At 37.4% G+C, this 27,031-nt stretch overlaps 1 protein-coding gene across 1 annotated transcript; it reads right to left on the bottom strand.

Annotated features, from left to right (window-relative positions):
* Positions 1-26,471, bottom strand: PTPN5 (protein tyrosine phosphatase non-receptor type 5). Its single transcript, XM_032225131.1, has 12 exons — positions 26,310-26,471; positions 25,861-25,980; positions 22,543-22,626; positions 19,830-20,068; positions 17,890-18,079; positions 15,920-16,004; positions 13,602-13,681; positions 12,934-13,071; positions 9,160-9,270; positions 7,936-8,096; positions 2,154-2,267; positions 1-329 (listed from the first exon to the last, which is right to left on the bottom strand). Exons 1-12 carry the CDS (start codon positions 26,469-26,471, stop codon positions 233-235), a joined length of 1,581 nt encoding a protein of 526 aa, XP_032081022.1. The 3' UTR covers positions 1-232.
* Between the last annotated feature and the right edge of the window lie 560 nt (positions 26,472-27,031).

Raw genomic sequence — 27,031 nt, 5'->3', positions numbered from 1 at the left:
TTTATTTTTAAAGTGAAGATATCACCCTGTCACATGTTGAAAAAAAGCAGTATCTTAATTCTCGAATGCAAAATAAAGCAATATGAAAGTAAAACTATATATATATATTTATATTTATATGTATAAATAAATATCTTCTGCTCTGAAATTCTGAAATCTTCTCAGCTCGGTCGTACATGGGATTCTGATCAGAGTTCCCTTGGTCTTCATCATAATAAATGATTCTGAATCTTCATTCTTCTGCTGATGCTCTAATGAATTGCTTTTCATACAAGCTCATGACATGGTGGACAAACTGATATTGTTCACTAGTCTGGATCATTCCTCCCCTGGAAAGACAACCAAGGAAGAATTTAAATTTTTAAAAGATGAGGAAACTAGTTTTACTTCCAGAAAAGTTATACAGTATAGTACAGTCCTTGATTTACAACCACAAAGGAGCCCAAAATTTGTGTTGTTACGTGAGACATTTCTTAACTGAGTTTGTCCCATTTTAAGACTTTTCTTGCTACAGTTGTTAAATGAATCATTGCTGTTTTTAAGTTAGTAACACAATTGTTAAGTGAATCTGGCAAGACCAAATATAAAAGGTCACATTTAGGACTGACTTAGGAAGCAGGCAACTTTATTGCTAGCTCTAATGCTTTTTCATAAAAAGGTGTTGTGACTCAGCAGAAGTCTCCTGTGAGTCTTTTCGGGATGCAAGATTAACAATGCAGCTGGGACTCGTTAGTGGCGTCTTCTGGTGATAAAAGGACGGATGGTGCCACGCCCTGGTTGCAGGAGTCAACGTTCATTCATTCGTTCATCATTCATCGGTCATGGTTTGTTTGTGAGAGACACTTGGAGAAGTGATTTGCTTTCTGTAACCCTGATTCAAGGAGACACTTGGAGAAGTGAATTATTGTAAGAGTTTTGTTTTGTATTCTGTTACCTTCTCGTCAGAAACTTTATTTATGTTTATTTTTGGGCTCGCAGCCAGTCTGAGCCAAGAACTGATAAAGTTCTTTCCTTTTAAGTTTGTCTGCCTGTAGTCTGTTAACAAGCGAAGAAGGGGGGACAGAACAAAAAGGTATTCAGAAAGGAAACTGATTTCAATGCATTTGCTTGCTGTAGTTAGATGGCTAATGAATTTTAACAGTAGAAATCGGTTGGTAGGTTATGGAACCCTTTGGAAAATGCAAGCTTAGTGCCACATTTGAAAAGAGTTATCAACAAAAAGAATGAACACAAGTAAAACAGAACTATAGTTCTTAAATCACTTAAAATTTTAAAGCCCATTCTAAAATAATCATTTCAATCTCCGAAGATGTGGGAGGGTGAGAGTTTTGTTTTTGGATTCTATACTTAAATTAAGCTACTAAGGAGAAATACATTCCTGCTAAGTCTTTTTCTGAACAAATATTTAAATACAGGATTATCTGTCAAATGCAAACAAGGTTTATTTTTCAAAAAATACTACTGAGTTAATATACATAGAAGGTTAAGCTTTAATTTGACACATAATTGTTTTGGAAATAATATTAAGTATAATCTTTATTGTCATTGTACTTAAAAACAACAGAATTGGTTGCACTGATCTCATTGAACTCACAACTGGAAAAAAATCCATAATGATTCATTCTAAGATTAGTTAAAAGTCCATCTCATCCACTGTGTTCTTAGGCAATAAAAACAGAAAAAGTGAATAAAATTAAGTGGAATAAAATCAGTGCTACACAGAAAAAAAATATCAAAAATCAAGAATTTTAACACTTTTTTCAAACTATAATATTTTTATGGTTAAATCACTGACTTTTCCCATATTTGTACATTCACAGTTTTATTCTGAAGCAAATACCTGTTTACATATTATAAAGTAATAAATGCTATTGAGTGCTGGATTAAGAATGCAACCTTCCACACTCTGATGTCTACAAAATACTCTGGATTATAATTCCCATTATTCCTGATCGATTTTAATATTTAATGTTTTGTTCCTTTGTTTTTATGATGTTTGTAATGCCCCCAGAGTTGCTTGATAGTGAGATGAATGGCATATCAAGTTAATAAATAAATAAAATAAAAAATAAATCAGGTGACCAAGACATTTGGGAGGCAGCACTTAGGGGAAGGCTACAATAGACTTGGTTTGAACAGAAAAATTATCTTACCTGTCTAACCGTAGCTGGCAAGTTGTTCTGAGTATATCAACCATGCTCTCATTTTTCCACTGTTTGCAGCAAATGCTGGTAGCAATAAAACAGCCTGTTCTCCCAATCCCTGCACTGGCCAGAGAAAGAAACAAAAAGTGACAACAAAGATCTTCCAAAAAATAAAACATTGTTTAGAACACCTTCTTCACATCTGGGACTGAGTTTTCCATCTTTTCCATCTGGGACTGAGTTCATGAGTTTAAGGTCAGGGGGATATTATAACACCATTCAGAAGTCAAGAGTCAAAGCAGAAAATTGAACATAACTCAGGGTCCTTGGTGCTCTCTGATCTTGGTTTTTTTCTTGCAGATGTTTCATTACCTAAAATTAGGTAATGAAATGTCATTGGTGCTAGTAAGGAATGGGGTTTGTTCTCGTTTTATATTTTAGTGGCTTGCTCTCTCAGTGTTGGTGAGGGTGGTCTTAGAGATTCTTTGGTTGGGCTGTTTACTATTAACTTGTTTGGAAGTCTCCTTGATTGGGGTATAGAGTATTGTTTACTTCTTGATTGTTGGTCTGAAGGAGTTAATCTGTGCTCAACTGGGTGCTATTTGCTGGTGGGGAGGCGTTTTTTGACCTTTTTGTTCCCTTTTGGGCTTGTTGATTGCTTCTTTTGCATAGTATAGTATAGAGATACAGTTATGTCTATGTGAGATCCAGGCTACTAGAAATTCCCTAGCATTTTGGTCTTGGTCCAGGATGGTCACATTTTCCCAATTGCAACTATGGTTAAGTCTGTCCAGATGTTGTGAAATTAAAGAGTTTTCATCATGTAAAACCAGGGACTCATTTGAACTCTGAGCTGCGAATATTCTCTTTTATTGGTACTGAATGTAACTCTTTAGCTCTACCATGTATTCTCAAATTTTAGGAAAGTATTATTATTTATTTCAGACAATATGGTTGCGTATAGGAAGTCTTTAGTAGACTGAAACTCTTTGCTTCCCCAAAGTGATTTCTTGTCCATGTGTATAAATGTGGTGACCTTCTGGTTTCTCACATATTATCCTCTGACTGCAAATTACTGGTAGGTGTGTGATGGGGGGCTGTTATTCTAGAATATGTGGGGAGTAGATAGAAGTGCTACTCAACCCACAGACCGAATGTGGACTGAACATATGAAAAGACTCTTTAATGAGCTTACGTTTTCTTTATCTGGCTTATGCAACAAAAACCAGCAGAATATCTTTTACCATTGGCCCTGTATTATTTCAGAAAAAGGTTAGCAGTTTTATTGGATAAAATGTTACAGGATAAAGTTCCAGAGAGATGTTATGTGAGGCATCTGGTTTCTGTCAGCTTTTATATGTCAACATGTCATTTTAAATAAACAGCAAGTAACAATTACTTCATGGTCCAAGAGCATCTCTGTTTTGCAAGTCTTTAGCTCTGCTGAAAGCTTCTTAGATGACTTTCCATCATTGTCACTTAAATTATTTGGGCCAACAGCTAAGCCCTCAGGAAGAAGAAATGCAACTGATGTAGTCATTCCACTCAGATCTACAGATGTTATATTTGATTGGGTTTCCCCCCCCTTGGTAAAATGTATATGCATATCCTTCATACTATTCTCTATTGGAAATTACTTAAGAAATACATATTGCTTCATTAAAAGATTTTGTGTTGTATTTAATTTCATATTAATCCTTCCTATTAATCTCATTAATATTTCATCTGCTGTTTTTTTAATTAAGGTTCCACCTAGATTATAGCATTCTTTTGGGCTCGTTTGGGGGGGGGAGCAGGGTCAGGAGCAGGAAACCAAGGTTAGGAGGAGGGAGATCCAGCCCTGAATTCTTACATTCTGAGACCATGACTTTCTCCCCACTCCTATCTAACATCTGGTGAGATTATTCATCAACAGGAGGTTAAATGCCATTAATATGTTGATGATACTCAACCGTACTTCTTTGCCCTGAGTTGTCCAAATGATACTGTTCAGATTCTTTCCCAATGCCTGGAGGCTGTAACAGTCTGGATCAGAAAGAACAGGTCTTAACTCAATTCTAGCAAGATCAAGTAGCTGTGGGTTTTAGGGCCTCAGAGTTGTGGAGACTATTTTTGACTTAGATGGATAGCACACCCCTAGACACAGATGATACACAATGGAGTAGAGGTCTTTGGGGCTGATGGTCAAAGAACAGGTGGCAGCTATGGCCAAGAGGACCTCCATATTCATTTTGTGCACCCATTCTTGAAGCAGGATGTTCTGCTTTATTCACATCTTATGTAGCTCTCAGTTGTAAATTGTTCTCCATAGGATGCTCATGAATTGCTTTAAAAAGCTGCTATTAGTCCAGAATGTAAGACTGCATGTGGTTTGGAACAAATCATGGTTTGTCTATATAGCATCACTGCTTTGCAAGTCACACTGACTCCCAGTGAAGAAATTCAAGGCATCAATGAAGTGAAAGTAATGTAAACTATACTTTTCAATATTATTAAATGTGAAAGCCTTGACTGATCATGTTCCCAATTGATAATGATCATGGCTTATGGAAACCTGTGGCTTCGGTGTGGAAAGTACCAATAAAGGAGAATAATTATAGCTCAGGGTTGAAATGAGGGGTCTTAGTGCTCTTTAGCAGTTAGCAGTTAGACTTATATACCGCTTCATAGGGCTTTCAGCCCTCTCTAATGGGTTTACAGAGTCAGCATATTGCCCCACAGTCTGGGTCCTCATTTCACCCGCCTCAGAAGGATGGAAGGCTGAGTCAACCTTGAGCCGGTGAGATTTGAACCGCTGAACTGCAGATAGCAGTCAGCTGAAGTGGCCTGCAGTACTGCACACTATCCACTGCGCCACCTTGGCAGCTCTTTGAGCTTGCTTGTTTTCTTGCTGATGTTTCATTACCCAAACTAGGTAACACGTCATCAGAGCTAGTCTATCAGTCCACTAGCACTGATAATGTTACCTAGTTTGGGTAATAAAACATCAGCAAGAAAACAAGCAAGCTTAGAGTTCACCAAGGATCCCTCACTGTGGAAAGTGAGTGTAAGGAAAGAGACTGTGGAATTTGATTGGAATACAGTGAGAATTATATTGCAAAGTGCCAAGACATATATGGGATTGCATGAATGGGAAGCATGAAAATTGATATTTGGTGGAATGATGAAGAGGAATAGGTTATAGGTAACTCTTGCAAAAACCGAGTATAAGGGAAATATATAATGTGTACAGAAAGAAAAGATAATTGTGAGAAAAGTATGTGAAGAAAGCAAGGAAGAATTAAGATTAAAAGAGGCAGAACATTTTGATAAGACATTAAAATTGTTTTAGAAGTGAGTGAAGACAGCTAAACAAAGAGACATAAGCAGGGAATGGAATTAAAATTAGAAGTGATGAAATAATTTTGGGAGAAATTAAAGCAAGGAAATGCTTGATGCAGCATGTTAATGATTTGTATGGGACTACTATAATATATGGGGATATATAGAAGAATGGAAATGAATGCTATAAATGTAGTCTCCAAGGGGGGGAAAAATGATGAAAAGGAATACATACACATTGGAAGCAAGTTGCAAATAATATGCCTTGACGTAGAATGTAAAGAATTATGTTAATGTAAATTTAAAGCAAACTGTTAAAATGAGAAATACTGAATTTAAAGAGCACAATAGCACAGCTACATGACTGCATTATAACATAAAAAATATACTTTTAGAACATTCAGAACAAATGGTACTTTATTACTTTAGATTATGATAGCACATTATGTTCTCACATGGTTTGTGTTTATGAAAAATGCTGTAGAGATTCATGATACCTTTATCCCATTATCCATAATGTGCTTATACAAGGGGTACTTACAACAATTTTGCATAACAACATAAATATTCATTATACAATATTTCATTTTGTAATCTTACTAAAATGAATTTAGCTTTAAAATGTTAAATGCTTCTTTCTGCTCACCAAAGTCAAATGATATGAAAAATAAATCAGAAAGATATTTGCAATGGTTATGTCTCAAATTATACAGCTCAATTGAATATTTTCCTGAGGGTGGAATTAACCAGTAGTTGGTTACAAGTCCTGCAAAGATTTCTATGAAATCTGCTTATTGCATTTATAATCAGAGGCTTCCTTGGTACACTCAGTAGTAGCAATATGCTGTGGAACATCATAGAAAGCTCCTCCAAAGAGGCAGGGTCCTGTTAGAAAGTAACACATCTTTAGGGGTGTTGCTTTTGAACTTTGCTTGCTGACATGGGAGATAATTTCTCACTGATTGACTGATTGCTGTGCTCTGTGTATTCCAGGAAGTTCTGAAAACTAATTAGCCCTGGGTGACATTGTCTCAAAGGAAATAATTACTTTTTAGTTGGGCACGGCTATCCTCCTAAAGTGGTTGTGGTATGACGGAGCTCATGCTTTAATATTTGATTTGCATTTATAATTGATGATTGAGACATATTTTTAAACTGATCTCTATAGTATCTGCAGCACATTACAATGGATAATAGGGGTGTAGCAGGGTGGGGAGAAGGGAATAGGAGGAGGTGGTTTTGGTGGGAAGAAGAGGGGGCCGAGGGAGTGTGAGAGGAGGAAGGAGGCCTTTTTTTGAGAGAGAGAGAGGGGGAGAGGTTGGGGAAAAGGAGGCCTGAGAGGATAGGAAAAGAGGCTTAATGGGGAAATAGAGAAAGAGGCCTGGCAAAAGAGAGAAGATAGGAGAGGCTTCTATGGGGCAAGCTTGAGGGAGAGAAGGTGGTACAATAGAGGAGGCTTCCCTGGGGCAAGCCTGAGGGAGAAAGGGGGGATAGGAGAGGAGCTTGTGAGGAAAGCCTGAGGGAGAGAAGGGGGGACAGATAGGACAGGCTACCGTGGGGCAAGCCTGAGGGAAAAAAGAGGGGAGGTTTCTGTGGGGGAAGCCTGAGGTGAAAAGGAGGGATAGGATAGAAGCTTCTGTGGGGCAAGTAGAGAATCCATGAAGGAGCAGAGGCAGTGGAAGGGGAGCTCAGCAGGCAATTCAAGAGAGGGAGAGGAGAGAGAGCGAGCGAAAGGAAGACTAGCCACGTGAATACCATCTTATCATGTGACCCACAGGCTGGGAAAAGACTGACCCTCACCGCACCATGTAACATATTTGCTGAGAGGAGACTGACCACCACAACCCTACATGACCCAGGCCAGTAGAGGTGCCTGAGTGAGGGACCAGTGTGGACAGGTGGCCATATCAAAAGGGCCAGGAGAACCCCGGACTCTAGCGGCCCTTTCGAGGGCAATGCTACAAGGGAAAAGAGAAAAATGATGGGGAATGGCAACACATTGTGAATCAGATCCAGGACTGGTCAGTAAAAATACACAATAAGCCTATTATTAAAACACGATAGAGCACCAGAGCTGGAAGGGACCTTGGAGGTTTTCCTAGTCCAACCACTTGCTCAAGCAGGACCCTATACCATTTCAAAGAAATGAAATGGTTGCACAGTTTACATTTCATCTGCACTGTGTTAACAGGCACAAGAGAGTCAGTTACAGTGAAACCCAATGTGGAAATTTTGTTCCTCTGGATTCTACCAGTTTAGATGTAAGGGATATTTCCTTGCTAGAATGTTAAGAGTGGACACATAGAAAAGGTGTGTCTAAAATGTCAAAGAAAAAGTGAAAGATAAACTCAGTATTGTATATAACATTAAAAGCCAAGGATGTTTCAAATGACTGTCAGGTATATAGGAAAATTACCTAAGTATCATTTTCCCCCCTCTTTTTTCTTTCTAACAATGTTTAATAGTTTACCTGCAGTGAACAATGATTGGAGCATTCTTTTCTTCTGCATGTTGCATGGCTTCTTCCACTTCTTGAACCAGTTGGAGCAGCGCTGGTGCTTGATCAGGGGTCTTTTGGTCTGGCCAAGATGTATACCAGTAGTGCTTCAGATTTCTTGTTTCTTCGCCATTCTATAAGACAGTGAGCAAGAAAATTGGGAGCAAGTGAATTAGAAATTCAACACATGAATTTCTTTGCAAATATGAAAAACATCTCTCATTAGAGAAATCACAAAACGCAGCCCTGAATTGCCAAAGGTAACAATTTTGATGACTCAGACTTTTAACACTCTTTGTTGATATATACAAACTACTGGCATTTGTTTGAAGAGTCCTGAAAATTATATTCCATGGGGGGGTTGGGGGGGGGAACTTTGCTGAAAAATATACATAGTAGAAATATATATTTAGCTGGTTTTTAGAATGGGTATTAAAATATTCAACTTCTCTGGGCAAAAAAGGCTGCTAAAATAATAGATAATTCTGTAATTCATGATTATTATTTTGTTTCTCTACTCAACTTACTTTATAGAAACAGTGTTAGAGAAAGGCATGAATTATAAATATTTATTTCTATCTTTAGAAGGATTGATCTTTTGAGGATGCAAGAACCAGCACTGAAATCTGTATGAATGTGTTTGCAGAAATAAAGTTTCCATTGAAGGTTTTCTGGCAATTGGTGAGATTACTGCAGAGTGCAGATACTTCCATATTGTGGTCACCATATAGGTTCAACAATAGTCACACCAGTCACATGAAAGATCTTACAGACCTGATTTACAACATCTAACCTACTCAAATATAGGAATCTAGATATGGTACAAATACTAAAGTTGTTGTAAAGTCAGTACATTTAGGAAGACTTTTTAACAAAAGCAGATCAGAAATGCCTATTAAGAAAACAGGTGGTAATAAATTGCCAGTGGAATGGCTCATAATTCTCATTGTTCTACGAAAAGCTTGATGGCCTTCATATTAGACATATTCTTTCTATCAACATTACTAAAGCTTCCTTCAATCTGGAGCTCTGCAAATATGTTAGGCTATAATTTTTGGATCCCAAGCTGCACAATTAGAACAATGTGCTGCGTACCCAAATGAAATTTAGAAAAAACAGCACCAGCATGATCCTGAAAAGAATATTTCTTAAAAAAAATTGAATTGTCTATGAGTAATCCCTTACTTTATATCTTACCTTTAGGGTAATAAGCCTTAACCGATAATCATCTGCTTGTATGACTCTGTTAACTGTAATTTCAATTCCTTCATAGGCAATTTGTTCTTCTGGCCAGTATTCTGTACATTTCTAGGTAAAAATAAAATCACAGCTATAAAGGCAGGTGTCTGCAAAAAGTAAATATGCTCTAATAAGTTTACGAAAAGCATAATTTGAATTATGGCAGAATGTTTTCAGAAATCACTTATGGGATAAGTAAAAATATTAACTGATGCAAAATGGTATTTTACCTGGGTCAGAATGTTTGGCTCTCTCCCCCCGACTCCCCATTAAACCATATATTTTTCTATATTTTTCTTGGTTTAAGAACTGCAGAAATGAAAAAACCCTATCACATTCAATTTTCTCATGCCATTATTACAGTAACAAAAGGAACCAGTAGGGAGTTGCAATGCAGCCATGTTTCAATTCAAATTTTAACTTTGATGATGACAAGATTAAATTAAAATGTAGGATTCAGGGTTCAAAAACAACAAAATTAAATTTAGACCCATTTGAGACTATAATAAAAAAGCACCATCATGCCGAAAGCTATTTAATTTTTGGAAGAATGAGATACAGATAACAAGGCTAGAATATTTACAGGAACTTGTTTTTAAAAAAACATTAAAACAAATTTATGTTATACTGTCATATGTATTATACAAGGATACAAGAAATAACTTTATAGACAATTCAGAACTTTCCACAAGCATATAAAGCAGTGGTGTCAAACTCAATTTCATTGAGGACCGCATCAGCATTGTTTGACCTCGGGGTTAGGCGTGGCCATCTTGACATCACTCATATTGGGGGCACCTGTGGCGGCCCAAGGCTCTGCCAGCGAAAATGGGCTCCCAAGCTCCATTTTCAGTTGTGACGGCTTCTTGCAACCCTCTGCCAGCATAAATGGAGGTCAGGAGGGCTGCCTGCAGCCCTCGCAAGCTCGCTTTTCAGCTGTGATGTCGTATTGCAACACTCTCCCAATGAAAATGGAGCTTGGGAGGGCTGCACGCATCCCTTGCAAGCTCCGTTTTCACTGGCAGAGGCAATGCATGCCAGTCCTTTGCCTTTTCTAGGATGGCCCTGTGGGTCACATCTAAGCACCCTGCAGGCTGAATCCAGCCCCCAGGCCTTGAGTTTGACATTTCTGATATAAACTATACTCCCAGAAGACTCAGACAAAGAGAGAAGAAAATAGAAAGTATAGGATTGAAATAGGTGAAAGAGAGGGAGTGGAGATGCTGCAATGATTGTAAATGTGAAAAATGTTTGTAAGTCACTTTTTCAGTGCTGTTAAACTTTGAATGATCACTAAATGAATGGTTGTAAATCCAGGACTATCTGTTGTCAATAATGCTCTTATTACCACTCAATTTGAGATCTATAATGTCCTCTATATGGGTTGGCTGTGAAGATGACCTGAAAACTGCAGCTGGTGTGAAATTTGATAGGTAGATGAGAAATGTTATTGTTGTATAATGCCAACTATTTCTTCTGCTGAATGTTCAGTTTTGTCCTCCCATCTGCTGGAGTCTACCCATTCATGTTTGTCCACTGTCAAACATGGGAAAGCATCCAGATTTTTTCTACCCCTTAACTAATAGTAGCTATACTTTGTATGTTACTCTGTATACTTTGTAATGAAGAAATATTTTCATCTCTCTGTATTTGTGTGATATATAGTTTCTGTTCTATGGGCTAATCTGGGAGTGTGCAACACACATTTCCTACATGTGTATGTATACAAGTGTATCTGTGAGGTCTAATCAGATACATTTATGCTCTGTGTGTGTGTGTGTGTGTTTCTGTTGCTTCAGTTTTTGTGTGTATGTGTGCACTGAGATGCACAGGATGGGCTGCTTTTGGATGTCCTGGGCCTTGTGACTAGGGGAAAGCAGGCTTGGATTGCAATATTCATAAACCATCCAAACTATTTCTCAATTGCATCTCCCATAGGAGTGAATTAGGGGATTTTTTCCTGCATAGTCCCCAGGTAAGTCTGGCCCATTTTAAAACACAATCTATATTTCCTTTGCTTTTCCTTCCATAGCAAATTATGTCTCATTCTGTTCTTTCAGTTTTTCTTTCAACATTCCATTGGGTATGTATGTGTGTGTGTAAGGTGGTGGGGAGAGAGCACACACACTATCAGAAGTGCTAGTAGCTATCTATAGCTCAGTCTTGAAGCAGCTGAAATGAAGAACACCCACGCATTTCTGTGGGCTGTCTGTCAGTTCACATTACATTTTATAAGAGTGCTACAGTACTGAAACCCTAATCTTTGCATTATTAGAATTAACGTATATTGCGTGAACACAAATATTCCTCCTGCAGTCTATATTTATATTTGAGTCACAACACAATTCTTTTTTTAATGGAAAAATTGTGAAGCGTCCCAGAGTCTTGAACAGTACTGAATGACTTCATTAAGCCACGTCTCTCTGATAAAGCACAAGTGTGTACAGAGATCTCCAGATGTGTAAGATTTCCATTTCCTTTGTAGCAACTCTATAATATTGCAGCTGTAAATTACGATGAATAAAATGACAACATGATTGGTAAGAGCTGACTTATGCTACTTTTCTACATGATTGGTCAAACATTTTGCCAACTCAACTTTAGTTTTCTTAAAGCTACCCTCCTGTGCCATGGCTCAATTGGAAAGGGCAGCAAGGAGACAATCCAAAATGCATGCTAAGTTGCTAATGCAGAACAAAACAAGCTTTGAACAGGTGGAAAAAATGGCCACAAAATTTGCTGGCAGGCTATCCTATTGGTAGGGTCTTAACATTATTGGTAGGGTCTTAATATTAGCCCATCATTGCTCGTGTACTTGTCAGTTTTTTTCTAGAAAAACTAGGTGCTGCTGCATACCTCTAGTACAGGGGTGTCAAACTTAAGACCCTTGGACTGCTGGTGTGTCTCGTCCCGGCTCAATTTTCAGCCTCAGTCATCTGCCAGCCAAAACGGTGCCCCCCTTGAGTGCAGCCCCTTCCCTCAAGCTCCATTTTTGCTGGTAGAGGACTACAGGAGGCCATTGTGGCTGAAAATGGAGCCCAGATGAGTGATGTTGAGCTGGCCAAGCCTACCCCAGCTGCACATACCCTGCCCCCCCTCCAAGGTCAAACACAACCCTGATGAGGCCTGCAATGAAATTGAGTTTGATAGCCCTGCTCTACTGCAATCACATTCTGATCAATATGTATTCATCCTTGCAGCTGAAGCACTAACAGGGCGAGAATCACATTTTCCTAATGACAAAATTAAAATCAATGTGCAACAGGAATATTTCAAAAGAGAGGCTCTAGCCCCAAAAGAAAAATAGGAAATGTACTTTGGGAGTGGCTGAAATATACGTCTATGGAAATACTCAATCATCCAGATAGTGGTTGTCCCAAAGATACTTTTTCAAAAGGCAATTGGACTTTCTTGGTTTTTGCTTGAAGACATTTCGCTTCTCATCTAAGAAGCTTCTTCAGTTCAGAACTGACAAAGCTTCTTGGATGAGAAGCGAAATGTCTTCAAGCAAAAACAAAGGAAGTCCAGTTGCCTTTTGAAAAGGGACCTTTGGGGTGCCCAAGTAAATGATAAAAGCTTTTATTCATCAAACGCTTATACTATATTCTAACTTTACCTTGATTACCATGTTACAAAGCAGACTAGTTTTATGAATGGAATAATTTTTTATTCAGGAATATACCGAAGGCACAAAACAGAATTTAAAAAAAAATAGAAAAGATTCAGCATTACCTCATTCATCTCTTCTATATTGGTAATCATGACAATGATTGGAGAATGCTCCTGCCATACCATTCTCCAGAAATCACTGACAGTATTAACTATGGGTCCCTGAGTAGCAATGTACACCTTTTCTTCTCCTCTATAGCCCTAGCAAAAAAACAACAACAAAAAAACCCAACAAGGTTCATGAGTGCTAAAACGTACGTATACCTCAGTCCTTCAGTTTTCATTCAGAAGCTGTTTAGTAAATTAGAAGCAAATATTCTCACACTCACACTTCACATCAAGTGAAACAAATAAGCACCAGCAGCAGAACTTTGATTTATACAAAAATGAATGGTTCCTGTGGCAATAGGAGCAATTTATGCTATGTAAAAGGTATAGTTAAGCCAAAATTCATTTGAGTAGGGCTACAACTGGCACCCCGTTTTGGGGCCTTGTTGGATTCTAAAGGTTATGGTGGTAAGCATGACTGTCATTCACTATCAGAGATTGCTAGCAAGTCATTCTTTAAATCACCGCATGTATATTTTACAACGTTGAGATTTGAATCTGTGTCTCTTGTCAGCATGCTGGAAGGACTGAAATGATTGTGGAATTCTGGAACTACTGAAAAACAATAGAGGCCTAACAAAAACACTTATATAGAAAAGATTCTCCGGAGCTGCCAGTCTTACCCTGATGTAATTAGCATTAATGTAAGAGCTGAGAGGATCATCTTCATCATCTGAGGTAAGGCACACCCTGCTGTGAGGATCTGGAAAATGGAAAGGAGCAATGATGAGTTATAGATTGGAAGGAGCAAAAAAGGTTTCCTCTCTCTCTCTCCCACAAAAATGAATTGTACAAAAATATTACACAGCAGACCTTCAATCTGGAATTCTGAGAACTGGGCAAAGGTTTGATTTGAAGAAACACAAGAGCGACCCTGATGGTTTCAGCTAAAGATCTGCCTAATTCAGAATCTAATTCAGAATTCTGCTTCCCACAGAGACAATCCAGATGGCCTGGAGAAAGCATTCATTGCTTTTGCTCACCCACAGCTAATATTCGGTGGGATACAACCCTAGGGCTGTACTTAGATGCTATTACTGGTACCCATTAAGAGTTTTAACATCCCTTTCTAATTCCCCTCGCAAGCCATATTAGTCAATACTTTTACCACGTTTTGTGGCAGTGAACAGAACATAGCAGTGCTGAAGGAGCAGGGTGCTGCAGTATCTTTCACAATTAAGTGTTCTTTCCTATTGCAGAACTAATCATTATTAACGTTGCATGTAGCCAGGTCTAAATGCCACTGCAAAGGCAGAGATTTGCTATAATTTTATAGGATTTAATGTTGTGCTGCGTTTGAGCCCCCTGAAAATTCTGAAATCAACCATTTTCATATGGTTAGGGTGGAATTTTTGAGACAAAAGGCTTAAAAGAAATTACCCACAACAAATCTGTAAATCCGCAAAAGAAATACAGTATGCATTAGCTGAATTAAAGACTATTATCATTTCTTTCGCTAAGTGCAATTAACTATAGTGTTGCAAACAACTAACTGATCATTAAGTTAAGTGCCTATTTATCTTTCAGTTCTAGCTGGAATGAACATCTATTTTTGAAATTTTTAAATATTTTATTTTATTTTCAGAACAACGTATTCCATTTTGTGGGCAACTTTTCTAATTGAAAACTGTTTAAAGCTTTTTTAAAGAATGGAATTGCAATTGTAAAGTGCTAAGACAGACCGAATGTTACAGAAATATTTCAAATAGAAGAAAAACACATCTCAGGAAGCATTTTGAACAGTTGATATAATTTTTTAGTCCATCTCATCAAAATAATCAGAATAATTATTGAGAACAGATAAATAGTAAATACAAACATCCAATGTAACATTTTCCATAATAAACATAATGCAGTCCAACCCAATAACCTTGGATACCTCCAAACAGAAATTCTAACAATTGGTCAAAATGGTATGATATACTAAAGATTTTGACCAATTTATCTCTCAAGCTCTGAGAGATACTGAAATCACTCAACATTCAATTTGTGAGATTCATAGTTACTGCCTAGGAATGTCACAGGTACAGGTAGTCTGACAGTTCATTTTGTGACCATTCAAAGTTACCATGGCACTGAAAAAAGTGACTGATGAATGTTTTTCACTTACAACCATGGTCACATGATCAAAATCCAGACGCTTGGCAATTGACTTATATTTATGACGGTTGCAGTGCTCCAAGGTCATGTGATCACCTTTTGCGACCTTCTGACCAGCAAAGTTAATGGGGAAGCCAGCTTCAGTTAACGACAGTGTAACTAATTTAACAACTGCAGTGATTCATTTAATAACTGTGGCAAGAAAGGTCACAAAATGGGGCAAAATTCACTTAATAATTGTCGCGCTTAGAAACAGAAATTTTGGGCTCAATTATTGTCATAAATTGAGGACTACTTGTACAAGTAGTCCTCAGCTTACAACAGTTCGTTTAGTTATCGTTCAAAGATGTAAATGACAATTGATTCATATTTATGACGGTTTCAGTGTCCTAGGGTCATGTGATCCCCTTTTGTGACCTTCTGACAAGCGAAGTCAACGGGGAAGCCAGATTCACTTAACAACTGTGTTATTAACTTAACAGCTGCAGTGATTCACTTAACAAATGTGGCAAGAAAAGTCATAAAGTGGAGCAAAACTCATTTAACAAATTTCTCACTTAACAACATAAATGTTGGGCTCAATTGTTCTCGTAAGTCAAGGACTACCTGTACTGCACTGCTGATCTTAATCCATATCCTTTGTGGGAAATTGGTGAACAACTCCAAAATGCTTCTGTAAGTCAGTGATCTTTCCTGACAATTGGAAATACCTATCTTAACCCACAACTCACCACTATGGCAAATCCCATCAAGTTTAAAAGTGTTTGTAAGTTCACAAACATACCAATTAACACATAGTTCAAAATGCTTCTGTACTAAAAATGTATTTCTATGTACTTACTAGGGAGAATTGTTTTGTAACGATTCTTTCGGACTAAACCTGGAATGTCATATTCCTTTGGATCAATAAAGTTCATTGGAATTGCCTGTTGAAAGATGCATCATAGAAATATTAGACATATTACAATACTAATAACTTTTCACTTAAAAATGATCTAAGTGGATTTTAAAAAAAAGAACACTGTAATACTTGTGAAAACTCATTCAATCCAGATTCAAAACCAATGAATTGAAGAATTTGACTAGTAAAGGAACTGTGCAGTATATTGAAAGCCCTTTTATTTTAGTTTAATATGAATGGGATTAAACTGTAATATTGTAATTTTTTGTTATTTTTAGATTTATATTCTATTTTTTTCCAGGAATAAAAGCCAGTTTATATTTCAGCTCTACCTTTTCTTTATTAAATTATTCCTGGGAAGCACATTGCACTGGGACAGAGCGAATTTCTATGGCTGAACTTTTTTACGAGCCTGAATCTAATATTAGTTGTACTAATATTTGTCCTACTGGCACTTTTTAATAACTTAGTTGATCGTTGGATAACCTTATAACAGCTCAAAATATAGTTACTCCTCTGAAAAACAATAAAAAAATTCTTATTATACTTCTAACATATCAAATAAATCTATGTTAATTTTATGCACTTCATTACTCAAGATAAGACCAAGGGGAATGCAAGTCATTAAAAGCACCGCTGTACAAAGAATAGTAAAACTAATCAATTTATTTTAATTACTGTGTGATATTTATAAATGACTCTGTGTGTTCTGATGATGCAGAAGTCCCATCTGGTGATAATATAAATAAGGCTGGAAAGCACTGTTGCAGCAATGCTACTAGGAAGAAACCTGCAACGCTTCATAAAAACAGGTGCAAGAATATGTAGGTTTTGGGTGTGTGCAATGGATCATATCTAAGTTAAGTTAGTCAATACTGTGAGATTAAGGATAGGAAATTACATTAACAGGAAATGTTCCCTGCATTCAGCCATTTTTTCTATACTTCAAGTCACATTTCCATTCTTTCAGATTTCCATTCTTACTATATGCCCCTACTCTCCAGTAAATGAATAAAAATCTGATTCTGATAGATGCTAATGCTGTATGCTGATGTACTGTATACGTTTATTTTTGTTGTATATTTATGAAATATAGAAATAATTGTTGCTTTTGCTTCCTTTCAAAGCTGTTCTGCTTTACTAAGGTCATGTCTCCTAAATCTATCCATATTTCCTCCCTATTCAGCCATAGGTGGGATATATTTGAAACTTTCCAAATGCAGAGATTGGTTTGAATAATATGTTAAATGTGACTGCTGAATGATGTCCTAAAGGGAAGGTTGTTTCCAGAAATCCATGCATGAAATGAGGGGGTTGAGCCATCCTTGAAATATTTCCAGATCCAGATCCAGGGCACCAAAAACACATTTTCCTTTCTTCTAATTAGATATCGCCTAGAGCAGGGGGGTTGAACTCAAGGCCTGCATGCCAGATCTGGCCCACTGGGTGCTTAGATCTGGCCTGTGGGACCATCCTGGAAACAGTGAAGGACTGGCTTGCGGTGCCTCTGCCAGTGAAAATGGAACTCGCGAGGGCCACAGGCAGCCCTCCCAAACTCCATTTTTGCTGGCAGATTTGCAGGAGGCTGTCACAGCCGAAAACAGAGCTCAGGAGCCCATTCACTGGCAGAGCACTGGGGCCACCACAGGTGCCCCTGACATGAGTGACATTGAGCTGGCCACGCTCCCTGGCCATGCCCCCCCAAGGTAAAACACAACCCTGATGTGGTTCTCAATGAAATCAAGTTTGACACCCCTGGCCTAGAGCTTAATGAATTTAATTTTTTTAAATGTCTTATTTATCACTGAATATTATACTTTTCTTCAGTTCCTTGTGAGAACTGATGTGCTCCAGTTTGGCTAATGCTACTATCAACTCTTATTAGGGAATGGGGACATCAAAATACTTACAAAAAATTCTGTCTGAAGAACAAAAGAATCTAAAGCTTTCTGGTGCAGCTCCTCTTCTGTGAGAATGTTTGATGCTGTCTGAAGGTATTCTTGAGCTGAATCGTCCTTGGGAGACATGATATAGCCAAACCCTTGTTCAGTACAGCCAGGAGTACACATGTCCAACGTGAGCGAAACATTTGAACCTCGCCTGGATATACAGAGGTAACTGTTAATGGCTATGAAACAGATCAGCGTGAATCACTCATGTCCCCTATCCAGATCCAGATAACATGAAAAATCCAAGATATATTTTCATACATTGTTTAGCATTCTGGATGTATTATATTACATCTACCTTCACATACTGTACTTCCAGTCAAAAAACTATGACAAGGTTAGCTGGGACCTTCAGTCAAATAGTCCTAGTGATAACCAAAAATTATAGGTAGTCCTCAGTTAATGACCCTAGTTGGGAACGGCAACTCCATCACAGAGCAATATGGTCCTAAAGTGAGAAATTGTGTGACTTGACTACCTTACAACCACCAGTTCTGGTTGCAGTTGTTAAGTGACTCAAATGCAGTTCTAACCACAAGTCGTGAATGTGACTTTCTGACAGTTTTCTCCCTGATTTTGCTTGTTGGAAACCAGCACTGAAGGTAGAAAATGGTGATCATGCTACTTTGGGTCATAATTGTGCACTGGTTGCCAAGTACCCAAATTGTGATTATGTGACTATAGGGACACTATTATGGCTGCAACTTCAAGGCCTGGTCAAATGTTTCCTTGTTCAGTGCTGTCATAACTTTCAACAGTCATTGAACAAGTGATACTATGCAAGGACTACCTGTATTATATTATCCTTCTGAGTGTAGAATGTTGAAATATGGAGTTGGATGCTACTTAGAGAGAAAAACATTCTAGTTAAAACAAATACTTCTTATATAAGCAATTAAACTTATATACCACTTCACAGTGCTTTACAGCTCTCTTTAAGCAGTTTACAGAGCCAACATATAGCCCCCAACCAACTGAGTCCTCATTTTACCAACCTCGGAAGGATGGAAGGCTGAGTCAACCTTGAGCCTGGTGAGATTCAATCTGCCAAACTGCTGGCAGCCAGAAGTCAGCAGAAGTAGCCTACAGTCCTGCATTCTAACCACTGTGCCACCATGGCTTCTTTATTAAATAAGATTCATGGAGATTCATGCCCCAGGAAGACAGGTCAGGGAAAGCATATTTATTTATTAGAAGAATAACAGACAATATAATAATTGTCAAAATTTGTCAAAGGCTTTAGATCCACAAGTATCGTAGAATTACCTTTTTAATGGTTTTTTTTAAGTTGATTTGCCTTGAAGATCAAAGATATGGAGACCTAGAAGATGATAACCCACCCTGTCTAAGACTTTTCTCAGATCATTCATCTCAGCAAGAGAAAAGAGGCATGAATGCGATATGCACTGCCTTTTCCATGGCATTCCCACAAAGATAATTGTGAGGTTTGGAGTAGTAGAGGAATGACTATAATATCTGAGAAAGTTGGTGTGAGGATAAGGCTAAATAATCCTCTCAAATGACATATTCTTGATTTCAAAGCTATCTTTTATTGCCACTGATTATCAAAACAAATCAAAAACTATGGGAAAAGCATCAGTGGCAAATGAACTCTATGAATAACAAATGGCTCATTTTCTTCCAAGGCAAGATTTATTTTTGTTCAATAACCAAAAATTCAACACTTTAACAATATTAATACCATTTGAGAAATACCTAACACTTTCATAGAGTACATCCATAAATATTAATTGGGAATTAATTATTGAGCTGAGGAGGGAATTGCTTATTTTTGAAAGAAAATAGGTTTATTTGGTCCAAATTTAAGTTGATTGTTCATAATGGCTAAGCTTCCCCTGCCCTGTGATCAGCTGATTGCATTTCTTCACATGCTGCCTTACCTTTCCTGCAGCCCTACAGATTTAACTGTAAGAGTTGCTGGATCTGTTTCTGCTTTTATATCCATCACACAGTCAAAAACTGGTGACTCTGGTAGAGGATCTAAATCAAGGAAGTCATCATCGTTTTTATCTTCTGTCCATTCAGAATAAGTGAACGATGGTTGACGGCTTACAGACTGTCGCCTGTCCTCTTGGAGGGGAAATGAGGGATCTGGAGGAGCTTTCACAAGATGCCAAACCTATGAGAAAATAAACTCTACTGCATTTAATGCTCTCTAGAGAGGAAACCGATGGATTCTGCTGAAGAGAACAGGAAATGAAAAGGAAAATGCTATGCAGAGCCTCGGTATGTCACAAGAGAATTGTCTATTATAGTTTTGCACTCAGGATGGAAAGCTTTATGCCTAATAATTTTCTCAGTAGAATTGCCACTGAATACAGTGGAGACCCTGGAAAATGTGCAGGGATGCTTACGTGTATTTTACACAGTGATCCACTATTATGACATGCACAACCACCACATGTGAATTAGGTTATTACCAGGAACCGTTCTTGGATTATGAAAACAACCCCACCCCCCATGACAGAGATGAAGGCTTCTTGAATGAGAGCTTCGTGTTGACTTATTCCATTTTTAAAAAATCTCTTATAAACTGGTTTTTGTATTGTTTCAAAAATCTGCAAAGACCATTAGAACCAAAAAGGAACAAAGGGGGTCAAGAAATCCGTGCATTTTTTTTTTTGCAAGAAATGTAGCATTCAAATAACTTCAAATTTCATCAACAATTATTCTGTTTCCACCCAAAACCTGGCATTAGGAACAGGGCTGTGTTTAATAAGGAAAAAGAATAAGGATAAACGGACTTTGAGGAGGAGAAATGCCCTATTTTAGAGGTATGCATGATCCCTCTTGACCTCTTTTTCAGAGAATCCATGGTTCCCTGCTGACTTTTCCTCACAGTTCAGCTGCTTGCTGGGCAGAGGAAAATATGTCCTATGCTCTACTTCTTTTTCTTTATTTATAAAATCACTGCATTACAAAGATATGTACTACTGTACTCTAAGTTTAATGGGGGGCGGAATCAGCGCTCTATTTCTTAGCCATTGGTTTGGTTCCAATTTCATTATCAAGTTTTTTCACCTTTTTAGGCATCTGTTTGCGTGCAGTATTTTAAACCTTACCCTGGAACTTTAGACAGCAATATAAAGTAATCTAGACTAATTAGACTAATCAGTTGACCCCACCTCCCCACTATGCTTCTTGTTCCTCCTATCATTTAATTCATATTATTGTACTTTCCCAGTTTGTTTTTATTGTTTCATTGCTTTGCTATTGTTATGTTTCATTTTTTTTCTGTTTTACTATTGTAAGCTGTCCAAAGTAGCCCATTACAAGATGAGCAGGAAATAATTTTAACAAATAAATAAAAATAAATTCTGTAGTTGGCTTAACATTTAGCATTCCGGGAACTCAGGTGTAATTTTGGTCATACATACTTAACCAAAAACTTAAGCACTTGATGGAACATATTTTGACAATGTTGTCAATCTAGTTTCAATCAGAAGCTTCCTTGAATTCATTTTAGGTAGTTAGTCATGGTGAACCTGGCAGGGAAGAGCATGGACAGAGGAGACTGTAAGAAAGGAGGGATCAGACTTAGGAATTGTATAGTCATTTCCGAAACACTGGCTTCCATAGAAGATGTGACTACATTGCAATAGACTCTGGCCAATTTAAGAAAACATACTGCCTTGCACATTGTGGAACTCTCAAGAAAATCAGAGTAATGGAAGTTTTGTTTCTTGAAATATAACGGAGTTCCTTCATAAATATTGAAAATACAAAATAGTAGTGTAGGAAGGAATTTTAAACTATAAAAGATAAGTTCTAAATATTCAAGGTATGTCAAATATAGGTTCTTCTCCATCAAGTAGAACTAAGGAACACTTTAATTGTATAAATTAGGTTGATCCCGGTTTCTATTTAACACTTAATAACATTTCATAGTCAAGTATTTTCATAACTTGGCTGATCATATGAACTACTGAATGTAAAGACTTCAAGATATTTTGTTAATATTGGTGCACATCTAAACTTACACTGTAAGAACCTTTCCCTGTACTTTTTGTTACTTTCTGATGTTCTTAATTAAAAATTAAATAGGAACAAAGTGTAGAACTCAATAAAAAATTCAGTTGGATTAATCCCACTGTTCTTATTCTGACTGTGTTCGCTCTACAATAGGGAATATCACATGTAGAAGTGGTTTGAACCTTTTATAGTTCACTGTCAATTTAGAAGCTCGTCCTTTGCATTTTAATATGCATGATTATCCTGCTGTTCAGTAGTAGCTTATTATTTGGTCAAACAATAAATCTGGTGAATAAGAGCTTTGCAAAGAGCAAATGAACTGTACAGCAAAGCTAATCTTACTACCCACATCAGTCTTTTTATTGAGAGGACTAATTACCCTAGTAAATGATTTTTTTAAAAAACCTTTTTTTTTTGGCAAAAATAACAGAGGGCACCTTACAATTGTCTAATTCCCAGAATCTATCAAAGAATAATGTTTATGGAAATATATACGTACATTGCTAGGGCTTACTTAAGCTTATTTTTCACCAGTAGAACATTCTAAGGAAACTCAGAAATTATTAATTTATTCAGCAAACTCTTCAACTGAAATTAAATGCTTCCAAGATGTCAGCTTACCAATGTTGCTACGAGTAGCAAGCCAAGGGAGAAGAGAGACAGCATGAGGCAAGACACCGTGATACCTTCATCTCTGATCAGATTCTAAGGAGAAATATAAACCTACAGTTATTTTAGGGTAGTGAAAGACCCAGAGAGGCATGCAAGAAAATGTAATGTATGAAATTGTTCTGAAGGTGGCTGTAAAATTATGTAAAGCATTTTATTTTTTTGACCAAATATTAACAATTCAAACTTGAAAATAAATTATTTTCCCTCTCTCATTAAAATAAAAACTTTTTTGCAATTTATCCAACTACAACTAACCTCCCCTCGGTAACTGGGGGCTATTTAAATCGTGTATGATGTTATGAACTGATTCAGAAAAACAATGTGAAATTATAAGTTTCTGAAATATGATCAAAAAATGGGAAGAAACCAAGGGAAGCATAAATATCAAAAACTTGCTAGTTTCACATCTGTGATAATTAAGCACATCTTTCTTGACTTCTGAAATAGATAATGAAAGATTCACTCAGTAGAGAAAAGGCCCTGATATGAGACAATGACTATGGCTTAACTTCTCGTGAAGGTACCATTAGCAACTTTAAAAGGGGCTGTAGTTCACCACTCCTTGGAGGTCTTCTCCAAACCCAGACACCTTTCATAATTATTACTCAAGCTATAACCTACTCTTGGTCACTGAATAATTCTGGAGTATGCTGGAAAAAGATTATCTAAATCCTTTGGAATCCAGATCCATACTTGAGCATAAAACAAAGATAGCACTGATAACTCTTGTGAATTAATTGTTGACAATTAATTCCCAAGAGAGAATCTCTGTTCAGGACAAACCATTTGTCTTTGTTACCATTTCTCCTTGACTTCTGAAAGCAACTTGAGAATAAACTTCTATTTAGTGAGTGAAGAATTTGTTTCACGTTCTTGAGTTCTACTTGAAAAGGTAAACCAGACCAAGAAACAGACGCCACATAGATTTAAAATTATTTTAATAAAGATGGGCGATAGTAACAAAATCTGCTTGTTCCCTTGATCTTCCCTTTCTTGTCAAGACCATCCTCTTTATTCTCTACAGAATCACTTCTATAATCATTGCTACTACTAAGATCACCCAGAAATGGAGAGGAAGGAAGAACTAGACTATGTGGTAGAGACAGAGCTTGGAGAAGTTTTGGTGGCTTCTCCAGTTCTCATTCCTGGCCACATAAGTCTTCTGTTTGGTTCAGTCCTACTGCTGCAAAAGGAGGAGCAGCAGTAGGAAACAAACATCTGTGTGTCTTATTTTTCTCCCATCCATCCATCATTTGCCACAGCCTAGGAGGAGCTCAGCACCTGAGCTCTCTCACTCACCCTACCTAAGTGACCCCTGTTTGAAAGATTTGCCTTTAGGGACAAGAAAGCTCTATTTACATTCCTGTTAGCAGCTAAAGCTCCATACCTCTAGGGAGAAAGGGGTAGAAGACAAATTGTAATTGTTCCAGTTTAGGTCCTGAAAGCAGGATAAGAAATAATGGATGGAAATTAATCAAGGAGAGAATCAACCTAGAATTAAGGAGAAATTTTCTGACAGAACAATTATTAAGAACGACCTCCCTCCATAAGTTGTGGGTTCTCCAACACTGGAGGTTTCAAAGAAGAAATTGGAACAATTATTTGTTTGAAATGATAGGGGCTTTCCTGCTTGAGCAGAGGGTTGTACTAGAAGACTTCCAAGGTTGCTTCCAATTCTGTTCTTCTGTTATAAGCCCATTGCTAATGTTCTTTTTACAACACATTACTGTCTACAAAAAAAAAAGGGCCCTGCAACAGCAACTATAGTGGCAAAAGATGTACAATTAGAGCTTGGAGAAAGGAAGTGATTATGATAGGACTGCCAATCTGTATGGTGGCATAAGGCCAATAAAAGAGAAGAAATGAGTCAGAGGTATAGCCAAGAGCAATGAATAAAGAAAAGGGACTCAGATGAATAAGGATGTAGCAATAACTCAGAGCACTCCAAGCTATTAAATCTTTACAACCCATCACAGAAAATGCAATCCAATTATACAGGGCGGGGCATAACCTTTTCCTAGGGGGTCACAGCAACACTTGTAATAACAACACAAATAATTCATACACCATTCGAAAGCCCATCAAAAACTGAGTTTATTGACACGATTTAATAGTCAGTATGACCACCATTAGCCCTTCGAACAGCATTCAAACGAGGTGGATTGATAAACGTCGCTCCAGCATCGCGAGCCTCTCGAAAGGCAATGCATTTTATTCTGTCAATGATCCTTTGTTCTTCTGAATCGAATTTTCCAGCCATTCTTAAAGCAAATTTAACATTTAATAGCTCATTCAATTCAGTTTTTTATGGGCTTTAAAATGAGGTGTCGCGGAAGTTGTAAACTGCTGTCGATCTTGCTGTGACCCCCTAGGAAAAGGTTATGCCCCACCCTGTACTTTATATTATCACTGTGATATTGCTTTCAGATAGTTTTCCTGAGCTGATATAACTCAGGTATGAATAAAGCAGTTTTACACCAAGAGTAAAACAATGGCATTTATAACTTATATATCGGAATCGTGATGTTCATTGGGTTTTTTTAACTTCAGGAAATTATAAGAAGTTACATTCAATCATGACTGAATGAAGTTCCTCTTTCACTCTAGTGTCCCCTTGAGAACCCCAGATCTGCCCAGGAAGATCTTTTGAAATGGATCCGGAAAGCACACAGGATAGACTGAGGAAGGCGGGGTATAAAAAAAAGGGGAAAAGTCTATGGAGATTCTCAGTAATCCAGGTCATGGTTGCCCCAAAGGTGCTTTTTCAAGAGGCAACTGGACTTTCTGTTTTTTCTCTTTTTTTCTCTCTCTCTTTGAAGATGTTTCACTTCTTGAATTGCCTCTTGAAAAAGCACCTATGGGACAAACGAAAGGGAAGTATAATTTGCAAATAGAAATTCAGTCATGTGATGTTGAATGTAGCTTAAGAGCTTCTGTTTCCAAACATCCTTTTGAGAAACGGGAAAGAAATGACACAAATGTTCATTCAAAGCGAATATCCTTGTCTGTCTTTTATAAACACCGTGGTGCATTTAACAGGAAATATTATGCAGTTTCCATTTGTTCAATGAGGTCTGTACAGTGCTAATGTCAAGTTCAAAACTGCTCCTTTATTCATCATTTAGCTAGAGAAGCTATTCATAATGTATAACGAACACTACTTTATGCATTACATGAATTATTAATATTTCATCTAAGAAGATATTAGCACTACCAAAAAGATCATTGATACACCACATTGAAGTATACTGAAATCACCGAACACACCTTGTTAGAATTGGAATCCAACAGTTGTGATGGATGAACAAGTTTGGACAAGACAGCCAAAATATCCTGAACTGCTGGGATTGTCTCACATCCACCACACCAAAACATAAAGAAGAAAACCTGTGGTTTAAACAGATCATGAACAGTGAGGTTACTGCACTTTTTAAATGTTAAATAGCAAATCCAAGATTTCAATTAATAATCTTCTATTTATAACCATGCCTATTTTTAAAGCAGAGGCTTTTTGCAGCTGCAAAATTAACTTGAATAAAAAGACTGAGTTACCTGATGTAACACGGCACAGCTTTTGATTTAATTTCAGCTATATCAGCATTTATGACGTGGGAAATCTGCCCCTAAAATGTATGAATCTAAAAAAAACAAAAGCAATGTTTTCCTTTTCTTTTGTCAGAAAGCAACGTCCATCCCAATTAAGATAGAATCCTTACCAAGAACAGGGAGAGGATAAAGAGATACAGATTTCCACTTGTTGTCATCCCATTCCACCAGGTCACCCAGCGATGGTATGGAGACACTTCAACACTTTTCAGAGGTGGTTCTGTCTTGCTTTGTTCTTCTGGCTGGCCATCTGTTCCATTCAGTGGTTCCATTTCTGCTGACTTGAAAACACCTTCAGAAATAAAAATGATACAATCAGGAGAGTGTATTGCCCGTGTTCCTACCGAAACAACCCAGAGTACATCATCAATTCTGAAGGTAAAATTACTACATGCCAAACTTGTAATGACGATCCTTAAATGCACTCGTAGATATGAATAGGATGCCATGGAAGTCCTGGCAACCTTCCTTAGAAAAAAGAAGACTGGAAACAATACTGCACTTTTTTTCCCTCTAGAGCAACAAAATTGGGGTTTTCTCATTTCCCTTAATCATTTAGGCTGATTTAAAACAAATGCACCAGTCTTTGATTTTCTGATTTGACACACTGTAAAAGATGAAAGCATTAATTGTTTAACAAATTAAGGAATTGGATTTAATTCCTTAAACCTTTTATAAAGATTATTGAAGGGCATCATTCAAAATGCTGATAAAAAAAGTTATCTGAAAGTATTTCATAGGTTCCACAGTATTCAAACCACAGTTTTGTTTTTAATGTAGCCTCATCAAAATAATGCCTACTGAGAAACTGAACATATCACCCACATATGGA

This window comes from Thamnophis elegans, chromosome 1 (genome assembly GCF_009769535.1).
Source record: "Thamnophis elegans isolate rThaEle1 chromosome 1, rThaEle1.pri, whole genome shotgun sequence".
In the NCBI taxonomy this organism is placed as follows: Eukaryota; Metazoa; Chordata; class Lepidosauria; order Squamata; family Colubridae; genus Thamnophis; species Thamnophis elegans.
Note: the sequence above shows the minus strand (reverse complement) of the source record. Positions and strands in the feature narration are given on the sequence as shown.

What these genes read in the sequence shown, in the direction of transcription:
- PTPN5 (XM_032225131.1), bottom strand. Translation starts at nt 26,471, where the DNA reads ATGGAACCACTGAATGGAACAGATGGCCAGCCAGAAGAACAAAGCAAG. An exon ending in TGCTACTCGTAGCAACATTG is followed by an intron (nt 20,069 to 22,542) that starts GTAAGCTGACAT and finishes ATTTTCTCATAG; the next exon opens with GTTTGGCATCTTGTGAAAGC. An exon ending in TTACAAAACAATTCTCCCTA is followed by an intron (nt 13,682 to 15,919) that starts GTAAGTACATAG and finishes TCCATTTTCCAG; the next exon opens with ATCCTCACAGCAGGGTGTGC.